This window comes from Delphinus delphis, chromosome 9 (genome assembly GCF_949987515.2).
Source record: "Delphinus delphis chromosome 9, mDelDel1.2, whole genome shotgun sequence".
NCBI classification, from domain to species: Eukaryota; Metazoa; Chordata; class Mammalia; order Artiodactyla; family Delphinidae; genus Delphinus; species Delphinus delphis.
In genome coordinates this window covers 95,626,085-95,650,655 of record NC_082691.1, presented here as the reverse complement: position 1 = coordinate 95,650,655, position 24,571 = coordinate 95,626,085, and the positions used below count along the sequence as shown (strand labels likewise).

The following is a 24,571-nucleotide window of genomic DNA, read 5'->3' as shown; positions in this document are numbered from 1 at the left end:
CAGTACAGATGTGGACAGACCAGTTCAGAGGCGATGGTAGAGCTCTAGGTGCAATGGGGAGGCTTGTGGAGGTGGATAGATTAGAGGGCTATAGAGGACATGAAATCGTCGACGGAACCGAGTGATGGATTGAGTTCGCGGCTGGGGGTTGGTAGGCGGGGAGAAAGAGACGTCAGGGATCCAGCGCAGCTGCTGGCTCAGAAGGTGGTGCTCTCTGCTGAGAGGAGCAGGTCTGGGAGGAAGACTGTGTGTTTGGCTGTGGACGTGCTGAGAAAAAGAGGGTGTATGGTAAGCAGTGGGAAATCCAGGTCTAGAGCAGAGAAAACAGGACTGTGCTGAGAATCCACATTTATGAGTCATCGGCCTCCAAGTAGTTGTTCGAATCTGTTATTGGATGACAAAGTCGCCTAGCGAGTATTACCTGCGAAGCTGAGAAAGCTTAGGATGGGCTCTGATGGATGATAGTGTTTGATGGATAGCTGGAAGAGGTAGGCCTGACTCTCACAGTAAGGAAGCCCTTCCGCAGACTCCACAGACTACGCTCTCCAAGCCTCCGTGTCTCCTCCAACAGGAGTGAAGAAAGGACCCCTCTTTCCCTCTAATCCTCTTACACTCACTGCCTTGCCTCCATGTGCCCTGCTCCGAGACCACCAGAACTAATTACATTAAGCCCCTTAACCCCGATTTGTCAGTCAGCCTTTCCCTCTCTACTTGTTCCTTCTCATCAGTATACTGATAGGCTATTGTTTGCCCCACCTTAAAAAAAAATTTTTTCCCCTCCCTGCCACTCCATTTCTCTGCTCATTTTTGCACAAAACTTGAGTTTTCTATACTCGCTATCTCTGGTTTCTCTTCTCTCATTTTCTCTTAACTTGCTGCAATTATCTTTTTTTATATAAATTTATTCATTTTTGGCTGTGTTGGGTCTTCGTTGCTGTGCATGGGCTTTCTCTAGTTGCGGCGACTGGGGGCTACTCTTCGTTGCAGTGTGCAGGCTTCTCATAGCAGTGGCTTCTCTTGTTGCGGAGCACAGGCTCTAGGCTTGCGGGCTTCAGTGGTTGTGGTGCGCAGGCTCAGTAGCTGTGGCGCATGGGCTTAGTCGCTCTGCGGCATGTGGGATCTTCCTGGACCAGGGCTCAAACCCGTGTCCCCTGCATTGGCAGGTGGATTCTTAACCACTGTGCCACCAGGGAAGTCCTGCAATTATCTTTTACCCCTACCACTTCACCGAAATTACTCTTCTCAAGGTCAGCAATGACCTCCATGTTGCTAAACACAATAAACGCTTGGTTCCCACTTTTCTTGACATATCAACTATATTTGATTCAGTTGTTTGCTCTCTCCTTTGTGAAACAGTCGTTGGTTGCCTCATTTTCTGCACATCACATACTCCTACTTTTCCGTCAACCTCACTGGTCCATGTTTCTCAGTCTCCTTGTTTGTCCACAACTTCTCTGCTAAGCCTCTAAATGTTGGGGTGCCCCAGGGTTGAGTCTTGGTACCTCTTCTCTTCTTTTACTCTTTCTTTGCTGATTATACCCAGTCTTAAGCCCCTAAATGCCATCTATATGCTAATAATTCCCAAATTTATATCTCTGTGTTGGACCTTTCCTATGACCTAACAACACATATATCCAAACTCTTACTCACAATTCCCACTTGATTATTTTTTTAATATTTATTTATTTATTTTATTTATTTATTTGGTTGCACCGGGTCTTATTTGTGGCTTACTGGCTCCTTAGTTGCGGCTCACTGGCTCCTTAGTTGTGGCACATGGGCTCCTTATTTGTGGCATGCAAACTCTTAGTTGTGGCATGCATGTGGGATCTAGTTCCCTGACCAGGGATCGAACCCGGGCCCCCTGCATTGGGAGCACAGAGTCTTAAACAACTGCTCCACCAGGGAAGTCCCTCCCACTTGATTATTGAATAGACATTTCAAATGAAATATGTCCAAAACTTAATTCCTACTCTTTCTCCCTAAAACTTGTTCTACCCATAATCTTCTTCGTGTCACTACTAGAAATTCTATTCTTTGGCTCAGGCCAAAAACTTTGGAGTCATCATCAACATCGCTCTTTCTTTGGCGCTCCGAATCCATCCCATCCTGTTGATTCTGTCTTCAAAACATTTCCAGAAACTGACCACTTCTCACCATTTCCACCACTGCCTTTTTGGTCAAAGACTCCATCATTTCTTCTGATTTACTGCAATAGCTCACATCCCTACAATCTACTCTCAGTATAGCAGCCAGTGTTATCCTTTCATCTTACTTAAGAGCATGTTATTCTGATCAAAACTCTTCTTCCCTATTTCACTCAGAATGAAAACCACAGTTGTTTTTTTTAACATCATGTCTTTTTTCATTTTCATTATTTTGGAAATAATAGGTATGCATAAGTGCCTTGATGTATATTTTCTATAATATACCTATGTCATATATATTAGCATATATATAAACATATATATGTGTGTATATATATGAAGTAAATATTTTAAGTATGATTCAAATTTTCAATGTCTGTTTTAAATTGACTGCAATTTTTTTCTTTGCCTTTCGACCTCCTTCACCCTTTTCTCCCACTCCTTACCCCCCACCTCTGGCAACCACCAATCTGTTCTCTGCATCTGTGAGCTTGTTTTTTGTTTTGGGTTTTTCTTTTTAGAGTCCACATATAAGAGAGTTCATATGGTGTTTGCCTTTCTCTGTCTGACAAATTTAACTTAGCATAATGCCCTCAAGATCCACCTATGTTTCCACAAATTGGCAAGATTTCCTTTTTTTTGGCTGAATAATATTCCATTATATATATATATATATATATATATATATATATATATATATATATATATACACACATACCACAATTCTTTATCCAGTTATCTATTGATGGACACTTAGGTTGTTTCCATATCTTGGCAACTGTAAATAATGCTACAATGAATATGGGGGTGCAGATATCTTTTTGAGCTAGTGTTTTCATTTTCTTAGGATAAATACCCCGAAGTGGAATTGTTGGGTCATATGGTTGTTCTATTTTGAATTTTTTGAGGAATCTCCATACTGTTTTCCATGGTGGCTACACCAGTTTACAGTGCTCAGGGGTTTCCTTTTATCCACATGCTTGCCAACACTTGTTATTTCTTATCTTTTTGATAATAGCCATTCTAACAGGTATAAGGTGATATTTCATTGTGGTTTGGATTTGCATTTCCCTGGTAATTAATAACGTTGATCATCTGTTCATGTACCTATTGGCCATCTGTATGTCTTCTTTGGAAAAATCTCTATTCAGATCTTCTGCCCATTTTTCAATCGAGTTTTTTGTTTTCTTTGCTATTGAGTCGTAGGAGTTCTTTATATATTCTGGGTATTAGACCTTATCAGATATATGATTTTCAGATATTCTCTCCCATTCCAGAAGTTGCCTTTTCATTTTGCTGTCTGTTTCCTTTGCTGTGCAGAAGCTTTTCAGTTTGATTGACTGAAGTTGACTACTTTTCAGTAGTCCCACTTATTTTTTTTTGCTTTTGTTGCTTTTGCTGTCAGATTCAAAAAATCATCTCCAAGACCAATGTCAAGGAACTTAAGACCTGTGTTTTCTTCAAGGAGTTTTATGGTTTTAGCTCTTACATTCAAGTCTTTAATCCATTTTGAGTTAACTTTTGTGTATGGTGTAAGACAGTGGTCGAGTTTCATACTTTTGCATGTCACTGCTCGGTTTTCTCACCACTATTTATTGAAGACTGTCCTTTCCCCACTGTATATTCTTAGCTCCTTTGTCAGGGAGCAAAGTTACAGCAGAGTACAAGGCTCTCCCCAGACTGGCCCCACCTATTCTCTGAGCTCATCTCCTATGACTCATTCTGCTTCAGCCACATTGTTCTCTCTGCTCTCCTTCCAATGTGCAAAGCACACTCCCACCTCTGAGCTTTGCACTTGCTGTTCCCTCTGCTTGGAAGGCTCTTCCCCAGACATCTGCCTTGATCACTCTAGTATCTCCTTGATCACTCTATTATCTCCTTCTTGTCTTTCTTCAAATGCCACCTTCTCGGTGAGGCCATCTCTGACCACTGTATTTAGAACTACATATACCAACACGCTTTACTGGTTATCCTCCTTTCCTTCACTTTTCTTCATATCATTTATCACCTTAAATATATTATTCAGTCCTGGGTTTCAGCACCAAAACCCACTACATCACTTATCTAATTCGTTTATTGCTGTCTCCTTTCCACTACTTCTCACTAGACCCTAAGCCCCATAAAGGTATGAGTTTCAGCCTCCACCACCTAGAATAGTACTGGTATATAGTAGAAGCTCAATAAATACCTGTAATATAGAATGAATGAATGGATGGAATGAACTAATGAGCAGTCAGAAAGGCAGGTAGAAAACCAGGAAAGAGTGGGGACAAGGGAGCGTGGAATGCTCCTGGTGTGCAAAGATTAGAAATGAACAAAATCTACTGACATAGAGGATAGAGCAGACCCCTGTGCGAGCTGTTTCAGGAGAGTGAAGACGCCAGACTGGAGTGGGATGAGGACTGAATGCAGGTGAGGAATTGAAGATGAATGTCAGCAGCTCTTTCAAGAACGTTGGCTGTGGAGGAAACTTGAGAGATACAGGGAGAGAAAGATCAAGTGGCAAATTCCAGCTCTTACCTCAGAATGCAGAAATTACTCCTACTCCTTCCCTAAACCCAGTTTTCTGGTCACTGTGGCTAGAAGAAGCGACTGCCTGATGTTACCTATTTGATTCTTCCTTGCTCTGTCAGTGGCTCTGGGATGTATGAGTGCTGAGAACTCACTTGATCTCCAAAGATCCCATCTGGTCCAGCTCTCTGGGATTGATGAACTCCAGTGTTGATTGCCTACCTGGCCTCTGACTTATGGTTGCCCAAACTCTAGGCCTGCTTCCTTGGTCCTGGCATCCTGCCTGGTCTGCTGCTGCCTATGACCAGGACGTGATGATGGTACCCTGAGCCCTTGCATATGCTTTGGGGCAGGAAGCAGTAAAGCACTGACACCATTCCAGGTCCTCTGGGTTAAACCCTCCCCTTCTCTGAGAGAGACGTAGGAGCCCATCAGCCCAGAACCCAGGCTTTTCTCATCAGAATGTTTGGATAATACCCCCAAATCTGAAGTGATTCTGTTCCAGATTTTCCCACAGTCCTGTTTCTCCAAGAAAAGACAGGGCAAATGCATTCCCTTGATAATCTAAAGAATAGACTGTTAGAGTCACCGGGGAAACATTTGTTCAAGCATTCTTCTCTGCTGAATGGGAATCTTAGGATCCTTCCTGCGAAATGTGTACTCAGGCATGCTGACCCGCCCATGGAAGCTTTAGCTCATGCGTGGAGGTGTATATCTGGGGACAGAACCAAGGTGGGCAGGGGTGAGTGGGGAGCCACCACTGCCCACGTTACTAAGCTTCCTTTTCGTACTCCACACTGGAATGAGCTCACCTTAAATCCCTAATATTTTGCAAAGGTTTCAAACCTCATCTAAAAAGTCAAACGCACAATAACCTGTGCTGGTGTAAAAGGTTTTATCTTCCTTGATTGATTGATTGATCAAATTGATTGATCAGATTGATCAAATGAGACCTTTAGGCTCATTGGAAACCAGAGAATTTCTGCTATGGAACATGTCATTCTGCATAACTAGCTGCCCTGAGAAGTCCTTCCTTCCTCAGTAAACTTGTTCTGCTCAGGAAACCCCCTGCCCCAGCATAACAGCCAGGAACCTCATCTACTAATTACATTGGAAATCCAGAGGACGGTGGGTGTGGGAAAGAGAGCTCCACAGACCACCAGCACAGCTTCTGTGGCCACTTCCTACTCTGTGGAAATACAACTTACACACTACCAACATTCCCACCGTGGACCCATCCGTGACTTAAGTCTGAGTCTTCCTTGATGTGTCAGCAACCCAACGCCCAAGCCCCATTCTTCGTCTTCCTGTTCACCGGGTATTGAGGAAATTAATCCCTTTTAAAAGAATACAGACTTCCATCACCTTTCTTAGACTCTTCTGATTTCCACCCAGACCCCATGCTATTCCAGGCAACTCAGTGCCAAACAATCTACCCCAGCCCTGTTACAGAGCTCCTCTAGTATCAGCACACCCACTTCTGGTGTCTTAAGCAAATAGGGCCTCCCATGAGCCACTAAGGGCTTCCCACAAGCTGACTAAATTTGGAAGCAGCCTGAATCACCTGCTTGTTGCGTCGAGATACAGACCCAGATACGATACACAGATGTTTCTGTGATAGTACAGGTCTTTGCTGTCATGTTTTAGAGCTGCCTCTCCAGTTTTGGGGGGCAGGCCTGCCTTTGGTGTGTCTCTTTCAGTCCTGCAGATAAAAAGGGACATATCTTTGTTCTTGGGGACCCAGTCTTCAAAATGGGATGATGAGTATCTTGCTTGGTCCTTTAAGTTGGTACTATTAACCAGACTATTAAGCTCTTGCAGAATTAGAGACTTCCACCACCACTATCACCACCAAATATGTACTTAGAGGCCAGGGGTTCTTAAATTTTTTGTGCCCTGGATCCCTTGTCAATCTGGAAAATCCATGGTTTCCCTCTCAGAATAATATTAAATGCATAAAACAAAATACAGATTACAAAGGGTACCAATTATATAAAAATAGTTATAAAATTGTGGTATAGTAGTATATCTGCTTCTTTATAAAAGCATTAAATAAGTAAACGTAGAGGCAGGTTCAATACTACTATAATTTCAAAGTAGTGATGAACATAAAGAATGTTGTAAAAAATCTGCCACAACTGTTGTATAATAGAAACATCTGCAATTTTCATGGCTGATAAAGACACAGTACAATACCTCTGATACAACTATGATTTGCTGCCTACATGCCTAATTTAAGTGGATGGGGAATTTCGGTTACAAGTTAGTGAACGTAATTTTTTTTCCCATCCAAGGTTATGGATTCTGGATTCCGTCCATGAATCCTGGGACAAGAGTCCCCATTTTAGGCAGTACTGGCTCTCAGCTTGGTTTGTCCTTCTGTCCAAGACCTGTCCACAGGAGATTAGGAGCACGAAGCAGCAACCACAGAGAGGATGGAAGCATAATTTCACCTTGGTGTTGTGTCCCAAAGAGAGCCAATAAGGAAGATGCCAGTGTCATGCTGGGGCACTCTGCCAAAGTCCTATATTTTTAGACTTTGGAAATGGACTGATTAATATTGTAATTTCATTGAGAGTCAATCTGTAACTGATGAGTGGAACTGGACGTTTGTAAAATATAAGCTTTCTTCAAGGAATCCCATAAATTATTTGGGATGGAAAGCCTGACAAAAGGCAGGAGAAGAATCTATGTGTGTGTGTTTGTGTGTGTGTGATTTTCAAACAAAAATTGATACACTGTAATTCTTATAGCCTGCTTTTTTATAATATCACAATGTATCATGAATAATTTTCAACAAATACAGTTATAAGATAGTATTAATGGCTGCAAAATATTCTATTATAGGCATATAGCATAATTTATTTAATTAAGCCCCAGGTTTGAACATGTGGGCTGTGTTCAAATAATCTGTGTTCATAATAATCTTTATAATTATTATGAAATTGTACTCTGATGGATGCTGTAGATTTCATCTTCGTCCACATTCTATTTTTATTTTCTTAGACTATTTCTATAAATGGAATTGCTGTGTCACAATTTAGTAACAATAGTAATGCATGTTTTGAAGATTTTTTGATCTGTAGTGTCAAATTGTCCTCCAGAAAGGTTGTTCCTGTTCATAACAGAACTAGAATCTTTGACCTTGGCTCACAACACAGCAAAGAGACTGGAAGAATCTCTCTAAATGGTGAGAAGTAAGAAGATTCAGTACAAGAAGCAGGAAGGAAGCATGCCAGTGTTGTGCCTATGATAGTCTCCTTTTCTCTGATGCTGGAAATACCTGTAAGACAGAATATGGGATGGGACTGAGTCTTCCAGACCTGGGATCCCTTGTGTTGACTTGATTTAAACCATTTGGATAAATCCAGCCTTATACAGCTGTGCTAAGGGGACCCAAGGAAGGGTTTGTATCCATGTTTGGACCAGATTAATACTGAGAATAGTGGAATCAGAAAGCACCCCAAGGGCTTCCCTGGTGGCGCAGTGGTTGAGAGTCCGCCTGCCGATGCAGGGGACACGGGTTCATGCTCTGGTCTGGGAAGATCCCACACGCCGCAGAGCGGCTGGGCCCGTGAGCCGTGGCCGCTGAGCCTGCGCGTCCGGAGCCTGTGCTCCGCAACGGGAGAGGCCACAACAGTGAGAGGCCCGCATACCGCAAAAAAAAAGAAAGAAAGAAAGCACCCCAAGGGAAGAGCAGTTTCAGGTGAGAAGGCATGAGCAGAGCTGGCCACCTGGTCCATTACTGCTGACCTGGAGAGTCAGCGCCTTCTCTGCTCACACAGTAGGGGTTTGGGAGCATTACTATAGTAATGGAGGCTGTTTCTTCCTTTTATCTTTTTTTTTTTTAACCATCTTTCCATTTTCTTTCTTTTGCAGCTAGACGCTATATTCCAGGAGGGCAGAAACCACTTAGTACCTCTTTTGTGTAACCAACAAAAGCTGATCTGGGGGGTGGAAAATACTTTCTAATTCCCTCCACTGTCAAAATAAGAGAGCAGATCCTGCCACAAAGTGTACTGGACAATTAAAATCTAAGCCCACCCGCCACTGACCTTTCTCTCTTCTCTCTCGTGGTTCTATAGATGTAGACTTGGTTTGTTTCTTCATGCACAGAGACCAAAGATTAGTTCCCTTTCCATCATCCTATCTCCTAGATCTGCAATTAAATTATTAGTATCTTCCCCTACATCTCTCATCTGGGATTCCACAGAAGGCAGTGGTTACCACCCTAAAGTTTAGCTTCCTATTCATAATCTAAAGATCAAAAAATTGCATCCGTTAAGACTTGGTCTCTCTCCCTGTTCCAGGTCCTCACCAGGGCCCCCTGGCCCACTGCCCTACTACTCCCTGTCCAACCTCAGGAGGGACATAAGATCAGGTGGGCAGCAAACAGATCCTAGATTAGCATTTGCTTCTGACATTGGTGCTCACCAGGTAGGCTCCCTCGACCTTTGGGGTACTGCTTAGATAAAAGGGTCTCCTTTTCTCATGCGACTTTTCTGGATTCCACTTCTTGCCTGCTGTAACTGTAGTGCCCACCTAACCCTTGCCACTTAGATGTCTCTCCGTCTCTTACCCAGGAGGCCCTTGGTACCTACCCCATCCGACCCCACTAGCCTGAGGGCAATCCACCCCGCTCTTGCCCGCCTCTGACATCGTTGCGCTCATTTGTCAGAGAAGGTCAAGGCTCAGAAAAGTTACACTGGATATAAAACTGTCTCCTAGCCAGCCTCGGGCCCTGACATTTTTATTTCCCTCGAGATGGGATCGAATTATCTTCTATCCCCATCCCCGATCAGAACTGGGGTAAGATTATCTGCACCATCCCCACACCCATGCCCGATTTTCCCGCGAGCGCCGAGCACCGGCAAGTCTAAAACACGATCCACTTGCGAAGACTTCGCGATCTGTTTGGGTGGATAAAACAGCGCACAGGAAACGCAGAGCAACCGGAGCTGCATCCAATCACGCTCCCGTTTGGGTCCCAGATGCAGCCCCAGGAAGAAAACAAGTGTTTGCGGAATTTAGCGGCCAAGGCCCTTCATCCAGGCTTTATTCTCACTCCTGCCCCACTTTCTCTCTAGACATCCCCAACCCCGAGCCTCAAAATCAATCCCCCAGATCCGAAGGGTGGGCCCGGGGTTCTTTACCCGGCTCCTGAGACCCAAGGCGGGCATCCTCCGGGTCTCCAGCAGCCCCCGGGCGCGAGCCCAGCGGGGACCCGGCGAGCAGCCCCCGAGCGTCTCTGGGGAAGGGCGAGAGAGGCAAGCGGCGTCAAGGCCCCCAGACAGCCCGGCTCCCCGAGGGAGCGCCGCGGCGGGGTCAGGGGCAGGGCGGGGAGGCGCCGGCGCAACCAATCCCCGGGCCGCCCCCTCCACGCCGCCGCGAGCCGAGCCGGGGCGGGGGAGCCAGGCGGCGGCGGCGGCGGCGGCGACGACGGAGGCTGCCGTGGGGAGGGATGGAGAGGGGAGGGGGGAGCGGAGCCGAGCGGAGACAGCCGCGGCGCTGCAGAGCGGCTGGGGCGGCGGCGCGGCTCCCGGTGCTCCCCCCGGCGCCCGCCCCGCGTCGGTGAGGGCCCGGCCTGGAGGCCCGGAGCCATGGGCTGCATCGGCTCCCGGACCGTGGGTGGGTACCGCGGCGGCGCGGGCGCGGGCGGAGGCAGGACTCGGCGGGGTCCGGTCCTCCGGCCCCTCCCCCACCAATCCCCGCGCCCCTCCGGGTCCCTCTCTCCGCACCGCCCGGCCCCGCCGCGCTCCCTCACTTTCCCTCTGTGCCCTCGCGGTCCCTGCCTTCCTCTCTCCTCCCCGTTCTCCCCTCGCGCCTCCGGGCCTCGCATCCCTCTGGACTCAGTTCTCTCCGTCTCCCTCCGGCTTCCTTCCATTGCCCTTGCCCAGGCGCGGTCCCTCTCCATCATCTCCCCGCCAACCTTCTCTCTCCTCCGTCGCCCTCCCCGACTCTCCCGTTCCCACACCCTCCATCTCCAGGCCATCGGCCTCGACTTTGCCTTCCCCAGCGCCTCCTCGCCCCCCCTCCATTTCTGGAGCAGCCCCCGTTTTAAGAACCCCCAGTCTCAGTCTCAGCCCCGAGTCCCTTTCGCACGCCCCCGCCCCCGCTCCGCCTCCATCTGGCTTGGGTGTTTTGCCCCCATCTCTTTCCCTCTCCGTTGCCGTTTTCGGTCGTTTCTGCCTCCCCCGATTTGCTTTGTTCACGTGCATTTTCCCTCCGGGGCGGGGGCGGGGTGAGCCTGGTGCCTCGGGGAGGGGAAGGGGTTCCACGGCCGGAGGCAATGGGTCCGGGCTGGGTTGGGGTGGAAGAGCCCGGGACGCCGGGGGGAGGCCGGGGGTTCGCGGGCTGGAGAGGGGTCGGGAGCCCGCTCCCAGGAGGGTGGGGCTGGCCGAGCGAGGGAACCCGGGGACCTGGCTGCACCTGTCGGCGGGGGCTGGCGGGGCGGGGCCAGCTCTTTATTTACCTTTGACGGGGGGAAGGAAGAGAGGCGCCTCGGAATTCTTCTCCCCTCAGCATTTGCCTTGCTACCCAGTGCCTTCTCCTGCACCCCGTACACCCACTCCGCTCTCACAGCTCAGCAGATTGATTCAACCCTCTCCCAAAACCCCCAATTTTTCCCATTCCGACTCCCAATTTCTCCCGCCTACATGCCCCAGTGACCTCAGGCGGAGAGAATAATTCGTATTATTATCACAAACAAACTCACTCTCCGGAAGCCTGATGTCTCTGAGACCCGATTTATTTCCATGGATACCCCCACTTCCTCCTCTGCTTTCACCTCTTCTCTGGGTTCTTTCCCTCCCCCTCCCTGCCCCCCATGGCTCTGACTCAGCTCTCCCTCTTCTACAAAGGCCACCTCCCCTCACCCCTCTCTCCCACTCTGCCCTCGCCATCTCCCTTCCCCTCAGAGGTTGTCCTCTGCCTGCCCATTCCTGCTCTGTCCGCCCAGATGTCCATCTTTCCTCTTCCCTTCCAGCCACTGGTCTGACCCATCTCACCATTCCCCTGTAGCCCCAAGGGAGAGTGTGCCCGCTTCGGAGGGGCCTTACCTCTCTCAGACCTGTCAAGCACAACCCCTTCCTCTTGCAGCAGCTATGCTGTTGCATGCCGAATGCCTCCTGGTGCCCAAGACCCCATTCACTTCACCCCTCCTCAAGAGTGGACGCCTAATCCTAAATTCAGAATCAAAAAACTTTATGTGTAGAAAAGATCTATAAGGTCAGGTGGTTCACTTGGGTCTACCACCCAAGTGATTCTTCCCCAAGGCTTCCAGCTGGCATACCCACCCCTCACGGCAGCAGTCCCCCTTTATGAGGAGCTGTGGCCTCGGCTGCAGAATTACCATCTTCCTAGGTCCTCCAGTTTGCCAGTCAGCCCTCAAACCCTGTCCACCCTCTCCCATTGTCTTTTGTCTTCTCTCTGACTCGAATTCCTATTCTTTTAGTTCCTATTTTAAAAAGTCCCCTGCTCTCCTCCTGCTGTCCCCCTTCTCTCCTCTTTAATCCATCACTTGTCTACCAAGAGTCAGGTAAAATGATTCCATCTCACTCTTTGCTTTCTCTGCTTTCATTGCTTCTAGGTGTACACACCCAGCTCTTGCCTCTATCCCCACCAAACCTCCTTCCTGTCAGACGAATCCACCAACTCCTCTGGGGGATCCACTAGGGAAGATGCAGTCCTTGCACCTCACAAATAATAAGGCCAACACTTAGGGAAGCTTGCCCCTGGAAAAGTTCTGCCCTTATTTGTAGGAACATAATAGAGGAAAAGCACAGCTCCCGTGCACTCCCATACAGAAAGCCTCAGAGATTCCTCAGGATAGAATGGAGACCTGTTTTCCTTCTAAAACCCAGCCACTGACCCTTCCATTTAAACAACAACAAATGAGGCCATAGAACACTTTTTCCGAGTGTGCTATTCCTGACTGAGCTCAGCATTATTATCTCTCCTAACAAAAATTTGGGGCGAGTGGGGATGTAAATGAAAATAGGCAATCAGAAGAGGGAGTGGTAGTGCGAGGGCAGGGAGGGGTCTGGAGGGCCTGGCCCCCATCTGTGGCCTCAGCGTTCTGAAGGAAAAGGACGAGGACGGGCCTTCGGGTTGGGCATAGGGAGGTGAAAGGGAAGCAGCTAACCATCTGTCCATCTCAGGAAATGAAGTGATAGCCGTGGACTGGAAGGGCCTGAAGGATGTGGACCAAATCAACATGGACAGCACCAGCTCGCTGCACGGGAGCAGCCTCCACCGGCCATCCACTGAGGTGAGGCCCTCCGTGCTCAGCCCCCCTCCCAGAGGACCTCGAAAACACCCCCAGAACCACCATGCATAAGCCTAGTCCTTCGGCCACCTTCCTAAATTCCAGGACAACCTCCCAGACACACCTTCAGACTGACGCCCTCACAGAACATTTCTCCTCCTTTCCTCAAACACAAGCCAAACGCTCCACGCGGAGATCCCAGTTCCCTGTGTTAATCTCAGGAAAGCCCTCTCTACCTCACGCTCTTCTGGAAGCCCCTCTGAGGAAGTGCCCCGGGTACCCACTCCCTCTCCTCTTTCCTCACAGCAAACCCGGACTGACTTCTCCTGGGATGGCATCAATGTGAGTGCAGCTCCCCCCAGGCCTCTGCAGCCCACCCTACCTCCTCTTCCTTGGCCTCTCCCACCTGCTGCCGTAGCACACAGCGCCCCCTTCCTCCAGCGGGCACTGGGAGCCCTCACATTCTTTAGCCACCCCCAAACTCTCAAGGGTGGTTGGGGGATAGGCCTCCTAGGGACCCCCCGGGTACAATGGTAGCCTGATCGCCCGCCCTGGCTCATATCCTTACTCCTGGAAACCGTGGACTGTCCTCCACATATAAAGCACCTCATAGCCTCTTATTCCTCTGCCCCTCCTCCCACATTCCCTGTCCCAGCTCTCCATGGAGGACACTACTTCCATTCTTCCGAAGCTTAAGCGAAACTCTAACGCCTATGGCATTGGGGCCCTGGCCAAGTCATCGTTCTCAGGTGAGACTCCGACCTGGGGATGCGTGCAGACAGGAGACTCCCTAGGGGCTCATGCTTTCAGTGTCCCTGCCCCTTCAGGCCTGAAGAAGACCCTCATCCCCAGACCCCGGACCTATTTGCCCTTTCTGTCAAGCCTCTCCCATCCTCCAGGCGGCCCCTCATAGACAGAGTCTTAGGACATACCTGCCCCCTTCATGGGGTGGAGTCCCACGGGGACTAGGGTGGGGGTGATGGCGGGGGCGGGGGAGGGACAGATCTGGTGCAGGTATTGTGTGATGTTCTGGAGCACCTGGGGAATGTCTGGCCCCTCAGGGATTTCGCGAAGCATGAAGGACCATGTGACAAAGCCCACAGCCATGGGGCAGGGCCGGGTGGCTCACATGATCGAGTGGCAGGGCTGGGGGAAGGCACCAGCCATTCAGCCGCAACACAGCCACGAGGCCGTGCGCAGGGATACAGATGCCTACTCCGACCTCAGCGATGGCGAGAAGGAGGCACGTTTCCTAGCAGGTACTTGTTCCCCAGCCCCTCAAGAGACACATGTTCAGGATGGCCAGAGACTGACCCTTCAGCCTGATCCCCTATGGCAGGATTGGCTCTGTTCATGTGATACCATCAGACTTAATTTCCCAACTAGCTCTAATTTCAAGGACTCTGACTTGTTTATTCTAAGTACCCTCAAACTTATTTTTATTATCGCCTCAGAAGTTGAGGGGAGTTAACATGGGATTGTGGGTCCACCTGATGCCTTCTCTCCTACATGGTGGGACTGTCCAAACCCTGGGTTCCCTCAGTACAGGAGGAAAAAAAAAAAAAGGCAGGTATCTTAGGCTTCAAAAGTCTGTGCTTCTACTCATGTTTTATGATGAAAATGAAAGAAAAGCCTTGGGGTTCTCTTCTCGCCTTTGCCCATCAGCACACTGCAGTCATGAATGCAATTACAGGTCACATTACTCGTGACAACCACCAGATCAAGGGACCTGGGTGAGGAGAGGGTGTGTACAGAAGAGCTTTTAAAATTCAGTATAGGTACGAGGCAGGCATACGGTGTACCTACAACCCTGCCTGAGCCCTAGTGGCAGATCTCGATAAGATACCTAGGAAAAATGATAGATCTGGAATAGACAAGAGGGTTCTTTGGTTGGTGGTGTGGGTGGTGGAAGAAATATCAGTGGGGAGGGGAGACAAACATGTAGTGGGTAGTGTAGGGCAGCTAGCAATGTAAGCTTCAACTTACTCATGGCTTTGACCAACATGGGAACCCCAAGTCTACCCATCTTCATTATTCTATCCTTCCTCCCTTGTCCTTCCCAGACCTTGAACTTGATACCACTGTGGACCTACAATCCCTCCCATTTAGACTCCTCTGGCCTTGACTACCTAGCACTAGCTACCATTCCTAAAAAAATTCCAAAGCTAAACTTCTGGAAATCCCCAATTTCAATCCCTTAGGATATCTCACCAGAAGACCCCCCCAACTCTTTCCCCTAGGAATCCTAAATCTGACCTTCTGGGAAGTCCCCCACGATTTTGCCTTGTTTCGGGGCATATACCAAGGCTGTGCTGTCCAATACAGTAGCCACTGGCCACATGTGGCCATTGAGAACTTGAAATGTGGCTAGTCCGAATGGAGATGTGCTGTAAGTGTAAAATATCGACTGGATTTCAAAGATTTCGTATGAATAAAAGAATGTAAAATACCTCAATAGTTTTATATGGATTCTACATTGAAATGATAATGTTTTATATAGATTAGGTTAAATAAGATGTATTGTTAAAATTAATTTCACCTATGTCTTTTCATTTTTTTTTAATACGGCTACTAGAAAATTTAAAATTGCATAAGTAGCTTGCGTTATATCTCTATTGAACAGCGCTGCACTGACGTCCCCCTGCCCCATGCATGTGTCTCAGGCTTCCCCGAGGTATCTCGTGCTAACTACGTTTCTTCTCCCAGGCGTCATGGAACAGTTTGCTATCTCCGAGGCCACTCTCATGGCCTGGTCCTCCATGGATGGTGAGGACATGAGTGTCAACTCCGCCCAGGAGCCATTGGGCTGCAATTACAGTGACAACTACCAGGAATTGATGGAGAGTCAGGGTGAGGGATGGTTCCAGAATCCGACCCCAGAGGCCTAAGAGGCCTCCTCAACTATCCAGGCTACCTCCATGCACCTCTGTTCTAAGACTTTCTGTTCATATAGGCTTTCCTACTCCCCCCCTCACCCACCGCCCCACACCTCACCCTCAATTCTCTGTGCTGTTGTTACTGCCTTTGATATTTGTGACCCCACCAACCGCCGTGATTCTCTTTACAGATGCCCTTGCTCAAGCCCCAATGGATGGATGGCCTCACTCCTACGTGTCCCAGGGCATGTACTGTCTGGGGTCATCGGATGCCTGGGAAGCAAGCGACCAGTCCCTCATTGCCTCTCCGGCCACAGGATCCTATCTCGGCCCCGCATTTGATGACTCACAGCCTAGCTTGCACGAAATGGGACCTTCCCAACCTGCTTCGGGATACGCTGCTCAGGAGCCTCCAGCCTTGCTGGGGGGAGACACTGACTGGGCTCCAGGGGTGGGCGGGGTGGACCTGGCCAGGGGCCCCGCCGAGGAGGAGAAGAGGCCATTGGCGCCCGAGGAGGAAGAGGATGCGGGATGCCGGGACCTGGAGTCGCTTTCCCCACGAGAAGACCCCGAGATGCCCACCGCTCTCAGTCGGAAGGTGTCTGACGTCACATCCTCAGGCGTGCAGTCCTTTGATGAGGAGGAGGGAGAGGCCAACAACTAGCTTCCTCCCACTGAATGCCCCACCTTCCACTCCCACCTGAGGGGCACGGCTGCAACCACACCCTCCCTTCCCCCAGCAGTACGGCCGAAACCTGGGCAGAAGACTCTCACGAGCCCAGGAGTCCTGGCCAGCAAAATGGAGGGCCGGGGTAGGATTTTATCCAGGCTTGCACTGTAGAGACCACAGGTCCAGGAACTGAGGCCCAGGCAAGCAGATGGCCATGAACTTCGCTTGGCTGTGGGCTTCTGGGTCTGTGGTGGTGGAGCTCCGGTGTGTGTCCTGAGCACAGGAGCGCACAGCGGCCCGTGGCCGGCCCCTGGATCTCAGTTCTTTGCTCCCTGATCTCGTCTTCCAGGAGCCTTGACTGTAGCTGCCTGAAGGCCTCCTTTGTCCACGTCACTCTTGCTTTTCCCAACTCTGTTTTCTTGGCTGTGGCCCAAGCTCATCCCTCCTATGAGGAACAGACCTCAGGGGCTGTGGGACATGGTTCGACGGGCACAGGGGAAGCAACGTACAGACCCCGTCTCCTCAGAGTGAGGTGACTCTGCCCTCAGAGGTAACTTGGCTTCTGAGACCAGGAGTCACGGAGGAGGTGGACGTGGCCGCCGGGATGCACAGGGGCACAAGGCCTGTCCAGAGACCAGGCGGTCACTGGTGAGACCGAGGACAAACATGGCCACTTGTTCTGGGATCTTGACTATCCTGTGGCTGGAAGGAGGACCCTAAGGATATGGGAAAGGACCCCGCCAGGGCTGGCGACTCCAGCTCTTGCTTCCTTTTTCTGCCTTCTTCTGTCTCCTGCTCTGGGAGCCCCGGGGCCCCGAGGCGGTGGGGGGGGAGGGGGGTGACACAGGATGCAGGTGTCTTGGCTAGATGGGGAAGCATGAGGCTGTGTCTCCCTCCATCTACCCCTAATTCTCTGGAGCTGTTTACACTTTTCTCTCTGCCTTTTCTACATTTTTATAACTTCTTGGGGACTCAGGGGTGAGTAGGGTGGAGGGAGGGGTCCGGTGCTGTCAGGCCCCCAGCCGGGGCAGGGTGTCTGCCAAGGAGGAGCGTGGGCTCTGGGCTCCCTTGGCCCCTCTTCACCTCCTCCCAGGACTCCCAGGAGGGCCTCACAGGTGTCCCCCCACCCCCACCGCCCTCCCCAGGCCTCCTGAGGAGAAGGAGAGGAGGATCTGGGTATTCTTCCTTCCAGGATGTTGTACAATGAGGCATAAGCCCCTGAAACTGCTTGCCCTCCGCACCCACTCTCCATCCTGGTGGGGACTTCTGCGCAGCCCTGGAGCCCCAGCACTCCTGTAAGACGTCCTGAGGGCAGAGGACAGGGTCGAAGGGTAGAGTGAAGAGACGGCAGCACACTGCCCCTCCCCTGCTGCAGCGGTGTCCCAGAATGAGGAGGTTGAGAGTTGGGGTGCTTCTGTCCATCTGTGACCCCGCTTCCATCAAGCCCACAGTGTCGTACACTTGCGCCCCTGAAACGCAACCGAGGCCAGGTCCACATCTTCTGGGGAGGGGGAGGATGGCTACCTGAAGTTGGTTCTTGGAGGAAACAGGACTAGGCATGGCGAGCACAGGTAGCTGAAGTCACCTCATTTAAAACTGTTAAAGGGTTGTGCGTGCTCACGTGGCCTCACTCAGGCCCTCGCTGCTGGCCTCGCCCTGCACTCCTGCTGCAGGTCCTTGGGGTTTTGCATGTCACAGTTCCCTCCTCTCACGGGGTCTCCGTTTCCTTATCTTGTGCAAACTGCCCTCTCTAAGGCATCATCCTTTTCTCTTAATCTCACCCCCTTCGTGTCCCATATTCCGCCCCTGGACCACAGCGGACGTCCAGTCCAGGGAGCGGGTTCACGCAGCACGGTTCCTCTTTCGCTCAGGGCTCTGTGGAGTTAGGAAAGGTCATCTAAAGCAGTGTTCTTTCCTCCCACCTTCACTGCGGAAGCCAAACGGTCCCTGCTGGTCCCTGCCAAAAGACGACTAAAACTCAAGGGTTCTAGCAGAGTTCGGACGTGAGCGTGAGCGTGGCCCAGCATCCCTGGGTGCTGGCATCGCTGCTGACCAGAGGTCGGGCGGGGGTGGTAGGGGGAGGCGTCTCCACTCTGAAGAGGGAGAAAACCTGAGGAGCTGGCCTGAGACCCTCTCAGGACTCTTCTGGAGGGAGGAACTGCCTCTCTGGTGCTGGGGGGGGGCCAGGGTGCATGGGGTTTGCTTATAGCCTATTTTAGGGGGAGGGGAGGGGCATGTGCAGGAAGAGGCTGTTGGGGGATGGGGGAGGGTTGCTTTTCCCTTGGGGTTAAAGGCTGTGCCGCACGTTTTACAGCAGTCCCAGAACGGGGCTGTTTTCATATCATGGTGAATGAAACTTCTCTTGCTAAATGATTTTCTTCTGGTGTGTGGGGGGGGTGCCCTTTCATTTTGAGTTCACTTTATTAAAGGAAAATCCAAATCTTCCATCCCTCCCCTCCCCCCACCCCCGCCCCCCCCCCCCCCACCCACACCTTCCTTCTTATCCTTGTGTCAAGGAGGGAATCTTGGTGAATGAGTTTATTACCTCTTCTCACCCCCACCTGTACATCCCATACTCCGTCTTCCAGGTCTAGGGAATATCCATTTTTATGGCCAGTCTTAGCATGTTTTCTTAATGTGACATTTCCACCCCAAGCCCAAGAGAGATTCTATGACATATATTACAGAGAGAATTATATATAAATATATATATAAATATTATAGATTATATACACATGGGCTTGGGCTCGAAGGCCCACTGCCAGCCCCCCTCCCCAGGCTACAGCCTCTCTCTCTTGGCCTGGGGAGGCGGAAGGGCTGTATTGCTGGAGAGGGCTCCGGGCTGTGTTCAATGGCACTAAACGACGTGGTGGCACCTTCGGCTATGAGTGTCTTATTTGGGGGATGATGGAGGCCGGGCACAGGGTGGGGAAGGAGGAGAATGCTGGGGAGGGGGCACAACTGCAGAACTAAACGAGGCATAAAAGAAGGGATGGACAAAAGCCCTGGGGGTGGGAGCAAGGGTCTCTGGCCGCTCAGAGCACCTGGGACCACTTATAGAAAAGGCAGGGTGATGGCAGTCTCCCTGTCGCTGGCTTGGGGACGATAAGGATCTGACTTCCCAGGTGTGGGAAGCATGAAAAAGGTCTGCCATCTTGACGCTGAACCCCTAGAAGAGAAACACGAAGAACCAGTCCCTAAGAAGGTATAGTCTCTGGGTGAACCAGCGGCCCAGCTGCCCTGAGCTCCCACTCTTGGAAGGAGAAGCCCCAGCTAGAGCACCTCAAGGGCAGAGCTGACCCTTGGGCAGGACAGATCAAGGACTACAGCGGAGAGGGAGTGACCTGGAAACTGGAAGCTGTGATGTGAGATGGGAGGAATTTCTGCCAGAGGGAGTTAAGTAAATCCATTGGCCGCAGGACGGCTGGGTACTGCCCCTTTCACACAGAGCCTTCCTGCGACCTTTCCTCTTCCAGGCTGTTCCCCACAGGCTCTTTATCCATGCCTCACTGCTTAAATGGAGGACAAAGGAGGGGCAAGTGGGACTGGCCTTTTCCCGCCCTGGTAATGGCTCTGCCCGGGGACAGATAGTGGGAGCCAGGATGGAGTCTGGAGGCAAATTTCAGGGAATGGCTGTGGGCAAGTGGAGGACGGGGTGGGGGGCTCTGAGAGAAGGGGCTGTGGACAGTTCGCAGGTACACTCTGGTGTCATCAGTCCATGAGGCCATGAGGTGACCCCGTCTCCTCCTCCCACCAGTCATCCTGGGCCTGCCTTAACCCCACCCGCCCCCCGGGAAACTGATGGGGGATGGGCAAGGCCAGGAAGACACTGGGACAAGAACACTGGGGAGTGTGGGGGAGTGAGGGGGGCCAGGCAGAGGCAGGCATTCCCCACCCGCACACAGGCAAACTCAAGAAGCCCGTGGACTACCAGGGGCCCTTCGCAGGGGTTACAACCACCGCCTGTCTGGGGACGGGGGGACACGCCCAAATGATTGACCAAGGCTACTCCTGCCCAGATCCTGGCTCCTTCTCCAACACGATCAGGATGACATTTAAAAATTCCTAGCAAAGGCCGGATATTGGTGCGATCTCTCCGGCTTCAGGAAATACCCTCTTCCACACAGGTCCACCCTCTAGCCTGGGTCTCTGGCTGGTCTTTATGCGGCGGTCTGGGAGGCGCTCAGAGGACCATTTCATCTTCATCCTCATCATCGGTGGATCGCAGACTGGGGCCCTGCAGGATGTCGGCCAGCTCCCCCTCCGGCCCCGGAGCCCCCGCCAGCTCCAGTTCCTCCAGCTCACTCTCTGCCTTGGCCGGAGCCCAGGAGAGAGGGGGCTCTGGGGAGGCGGATGGCACAGGGGTCTCTGGGGAGGCAGGGGCCACATCCCCTGCCCCAGTGGCCCCACTTCCATCCTGAGGCAGGCTCCAGGCCTCTGCAGCAGGGAGTGGGCCCCCAGGAGTCTTTCGAGTCGAAGTTGCACTCCGGAAGCTGGCAAGGGGAGGGCGGAGCTGCACCCCAGACTTGGTGTGCCCCTCAATGGCCTTCTGCAGCTGCGGGGCAGAGGGAAGGGGAGAGAGGGTACAACATGGGGAGGAAAAGAAGAAAGGGGCAGTGAGAGAAACAGACACGAGAGAGGAGCAGACGATAAAAGGAAAAAGCATGGGAAAGCAAGGTGCACGGCGAGGATGGATCAAAAGGAGACAGAAAAAGGAAAAAAGGGGCATGATGGACAAAAAGCCCCACCTACAGAGCAGTGAATCTCAAGACCCCTGACACAGGACCTCCTTCGGCCCCTTCCTAGCAACGCTCAGGCCTTCTTCAGCCACTTCCCATCTCCTCCCCCTTCCATGCACCACCACAGCGCACCCCTATGAAACCATGACTCGGGCCCTGAACCCCCATCCCAAGCCCATGCCGTCCTTAGAAGGGCACAGGGCTGCACTTCCGCCCCCCTCCAGTCTCTGCATGAAAAACAGGAGGGGAATCTGGAGGAACTTCCCGGATGTTAAGGCCACCCCTGCCCCCCACCCCCCGTATCCTGTGCCCCACTCTTCCTCACTGCTCAAATGGGACCATCGCTCTTACCTCCTCCAAGGCCAGCACCCCCGTGAGCTTCCCCATGCTGGTTACATACGCAAGGTGGAGGCCGAGCAGGGAGAAGAGCGTGTGAGTCTGCGAGGAAAGGGCGGCAGGTCAGCACGCAGAGGTCCCGCACGTCCCGGCCCTCCCAGCAGCCCTGCTCGGCGGGCGGTGGGCATCGGGCAAGGACTCGCCTTGTGCAGCGACGTCTGCTCCACCAGCTGGAAGGGGGACTGGTCAATACAGCAAGAGTCAAAACAGACAGGCTGGCTCAGCTGCTCTCGTTCCCAGGCCTCAATCTGCCGGAGAGGAGGGCCGTCACCCAGTATCAGACCCCCCTCAAACCTCAGATCTTGACCCCAAACAGCCCTCCTCGCCCTGGCCCAGAAGCCTGAAATATACAGTGAACCGTCACAGCTCCTCCAGACCACTAGCCCTCTTCCCTTTCCCCCAGGGAGCCGCACCGCTCTCTTCCCTCCTCCAGCCCCAAATCAACCTTCACCCTCAAGGTGCTCAGAACACGCTCCTTCTTCCTGGTGCCCCAAACACTTATTTCCAACCCATCTTTCCAGCCTTACTTTCCACTACTCCTGTAACACCCACAGCTCCAGTGAAGCCAGATGTGCTTCTGCTTCTGCGACTGCTGTTCTGGGTTTCCCCAAGAACCCCACCCTGCGCCCATACCCTACGCCTGACACTCCGGGTCAGACGTGCTCTGCCAGGCTCTCCTTTTCATCTTAGCTGGCGTGTGTCTTAATTCTGCCCCCTGGGCGGAACTCCTGTGTGCTGTGTGCTATCAGTTGCTGTGTGTCATGGAGAAACCAGCACACTGACCTTTTACACAGCAGATCATGGCAAAGATCTGTTGGATTGGAAGAGCTGTCCTGGGTCACGTGGCACTTTGTTGACTCAAACAAGCCGTTTCTGTGTGTTTGGTTTGGTTTACATTGTTTTGTCTATGACCGAAGCGTTAAGGCAAAAGTTGAACTTTCCTCTGGATTTTAGGTGTGCACGTCAAAAATCCCCAAGGTTCTGAATAATCCAGTATCGCTCTGGTTCTCATAAATCACTTTTAAATTTTCCGTAATCTCTTTTCAGGCAGTCCCTTCCGAATGAGGTACTACTTTGTTTTCCTGTTCGCCCAAATCTATACGTTTCAAGCTTCAGAGGACGTCACCGAAGGCCATCCCCTAGTTCTCGTGTCTCGTGTTTGGTCCACAGTGCTGTGCTTTCCATCTGTCCCGTCCTGCTCTTTCTGGACTGCAATCACACCTCCTCTAAACTCTCACCTTCCCTGACTATAGGTTCACACAAAATTCTCACAGGATGGATGACCACTTAGCAGGTATGTTGCAGAAAGGATTTACTTATAGGACGGGGGGCAGCCCCTTGCCAACCCGGGTTTGGCTTGTCCTGTCTTCCTGGAGCATTCTATGATCATTTCTGGCCTCCCTGGTTCCTTTTTTGCCTGCCCTTAGGGAACAACACTAACAGAACCATTTCCAGTGCATATGCACCAAGCCCTTCCTCGGTGCCAAGCATTATTCTAATTGCTTCACTCATTGAATCCTCTGCAACAACCTTATCATTATCCCCATTCTACAGATGAGAAAACAGAGGCATGGAGTGCTTAAGTGTCTGCCCAAGATTACACAGAGGTGGGCTTCTGACCTTGACTGCTGATCGTGTTCCTGGGACCCCCAGCTGTTTTCTGCTCTTTGTCTGATGTGTTCCATGACTTGAAAACTCTCAGCATCAAATACAAACCAGGGCTCTAACTGTGTGTATCCCTAACAGAGCAGCAGAATTAAACAAGACAGAGGACTTCCCTGGTGGCTCAGTAGTTAAGAATCTGCCTGCCAATGCAGGGGACACGGGTTCGAGCCCTGGTCTGAGAAGATCCCACATGCCGCGGAGCAACTAAGCCCGTGTGCCACAGCTACTGAGCCTGCATGCCGCAACTACTGAAGCCCGGGCGCCTAGAGCCTGTGCTCTGCAACAAGAGAAACCACCGCGATGAGAAGCCCATGCACCACAACGAAGAGTAGACCCCACTCGCCGCAACTGGAGAACACCCGCGTGCAGCAACGAAGACCCAACACAACCAAAAATAAATTAAAAAAAAAAAAAGCCATAGCAAGGACTTCTGGCAACCTAGAACGGAATTCTTTGACTATTCCCCAAGGTATCATCTTGATGTTGTCAAGGGTGTCATCTTGATCTAGCCTGAAAACTGTGTTAAAATATCCTGAAGTTTGACTCCTACTGAATCTTATCCTTTCAAAAAGTCTTGGTGGTTCCCATGGGAGTTGAGAGCTGCTTAAAATCTTCCTTGAGAAAGATATCACCTAAAAATGTATGATCTATCTTCTTTTGATCCCTAGTTGCATTTTATTTCCAGCGGTCATTAAATAAGCTCACTGATCAGCTAGTTGGCTTTCTTCAGTGTATTAAAAATAAAAAGTATTGGGCTTCCCTGGTGGCACAGTGGTTGACAGTCCGCCTGCTGATGCAGGGGACACGGGTTCGTGCCCTGGTCCGGGAGGATCCCACATGCCGCGGAGCGGCTGGGCCCGTGAGCCATGGCCGCTGAGCCTGCGCGTCCGGAGCCTGTGCTCCACAACGGGAGAGGCCACAACAGTGAGAGGCCCGCGTACCGCAAAAAAAAAAAAAAAAGTATTATTGGTTTGAGCACCCTAGTAAGGCACTCCTTAATTGTAGTTATGGCCTATCTGATTCCTGCTTGTGGGCAGAAGGAATAGTTCGATTTTTTCCTTCTGTGATCATCCATTTGATTTTTTAGGTCATTTATCAAAAATGTGTGTGTCTCGAGGGGTGTCAAGGGGAGAAGGGGAAGACTGCCTTTCTCTCTTGTCACTCACCACCCCCTCCTCCAACCCTGAGTACTTTTAATTCTTAGCACATATATATTCTGGATATCCAGTGGATGTTTATTTAAAGATAATACACATTATGGTATTTTGTCAGCTACATACTTTTTTTCTTTTTTTGCAGTA

At 51.1% G+C, this 24,571-nt stretch overlaps 2 protein-coding genes across 3 annotated transcripts in view; one reads left to right on the top strand and one right to left on the bottom strand.

Moving 5' to 3' along the window:
- The first annotated feature begins 10,127 nt into the window (after nt 1-10,127).
- FAM131B (family with sequence similarity 131 member B) lies at nt 10,128-19,185 on the top strand. Of its 2 annotated transcripts, XM_060021039.1 has the most exons (7): nt 10,128-10,286; nt 12,818-12,927; nt 13,231-13,266; nt 13,580-13,673; nt 13,986-14,183; nt 15,631-15,774; nt 15,992-19,185. In XM_060021039.1, the coding sequence occupies exons 1-7, from the start codon at nt 10,259-10,261 to the stop codon at nt 16,462-16,464; spliced, it is 1,083 nt and encodes a 360-aa protein (XP_059877022.1). In that variant the 5' UTR covers nt 10,128-10,258; the 3' UTR covers nt 16,465-19,185. The 2 variants fall into 2 exon arrangements, with proteins under 2 accessions (XP_059877022.1, XP_059877023.1); XM_060021040.1 differs by lacking the exon at nt 13,231-13,266.
- A 1,460-nt stretch (nt 19,186-20,645) lies between these two features.
- The window catches only part of CLCN1 (chloride voltage-gated channel 1), a 31,621-nt gene continuing 27,695 nt past the window's right edge, over nt 20,646-24,571 (bottom strand). Inside the window, exons 21-23 of the mRNA XM_060021038.1 lie at nt 21,749-21,853; nt 21,561-21,647; nt 20,646-21,025 (exon numbers count right to left, since the gene is read on the bottom strand). Coding sequence (XP_059877021.1) covers nt 20,654-21,025; nt 21,561-21,647; nt 21,749-21,853 — 564 coding nt within the window. The 3' untranslated portion in view covers nt 20,646-20,653. The remainder of the gene's footprint in view (nt 21,026-21,560; nt 21,648-21,748; nt 21,854-24,571) is intronic.

Bases quoted from the DNA above. Each gene is read 5' to 3' on its own strand.
- FAM131B (XM_060021039.1), top strand. From the start codon at position 10,259: ATGGGCTGCATCGGCTCCCGGACCGTGG. The intron at 12,928-13,230 runs GTGAGGCCCTCC...CTTTCCTCACAG, and splicing joins TCCACCGGCCATCCACTGAG to CAAACCCGGACTGACTTCTC. The intron at 15,775-15,991 runs GTGAGGGATGGT...TTCTCTTTACAG, and splicing joins GGAATTGATGGAGAGTCAGG to ATGCCCTTGCTCAAGCCCCA.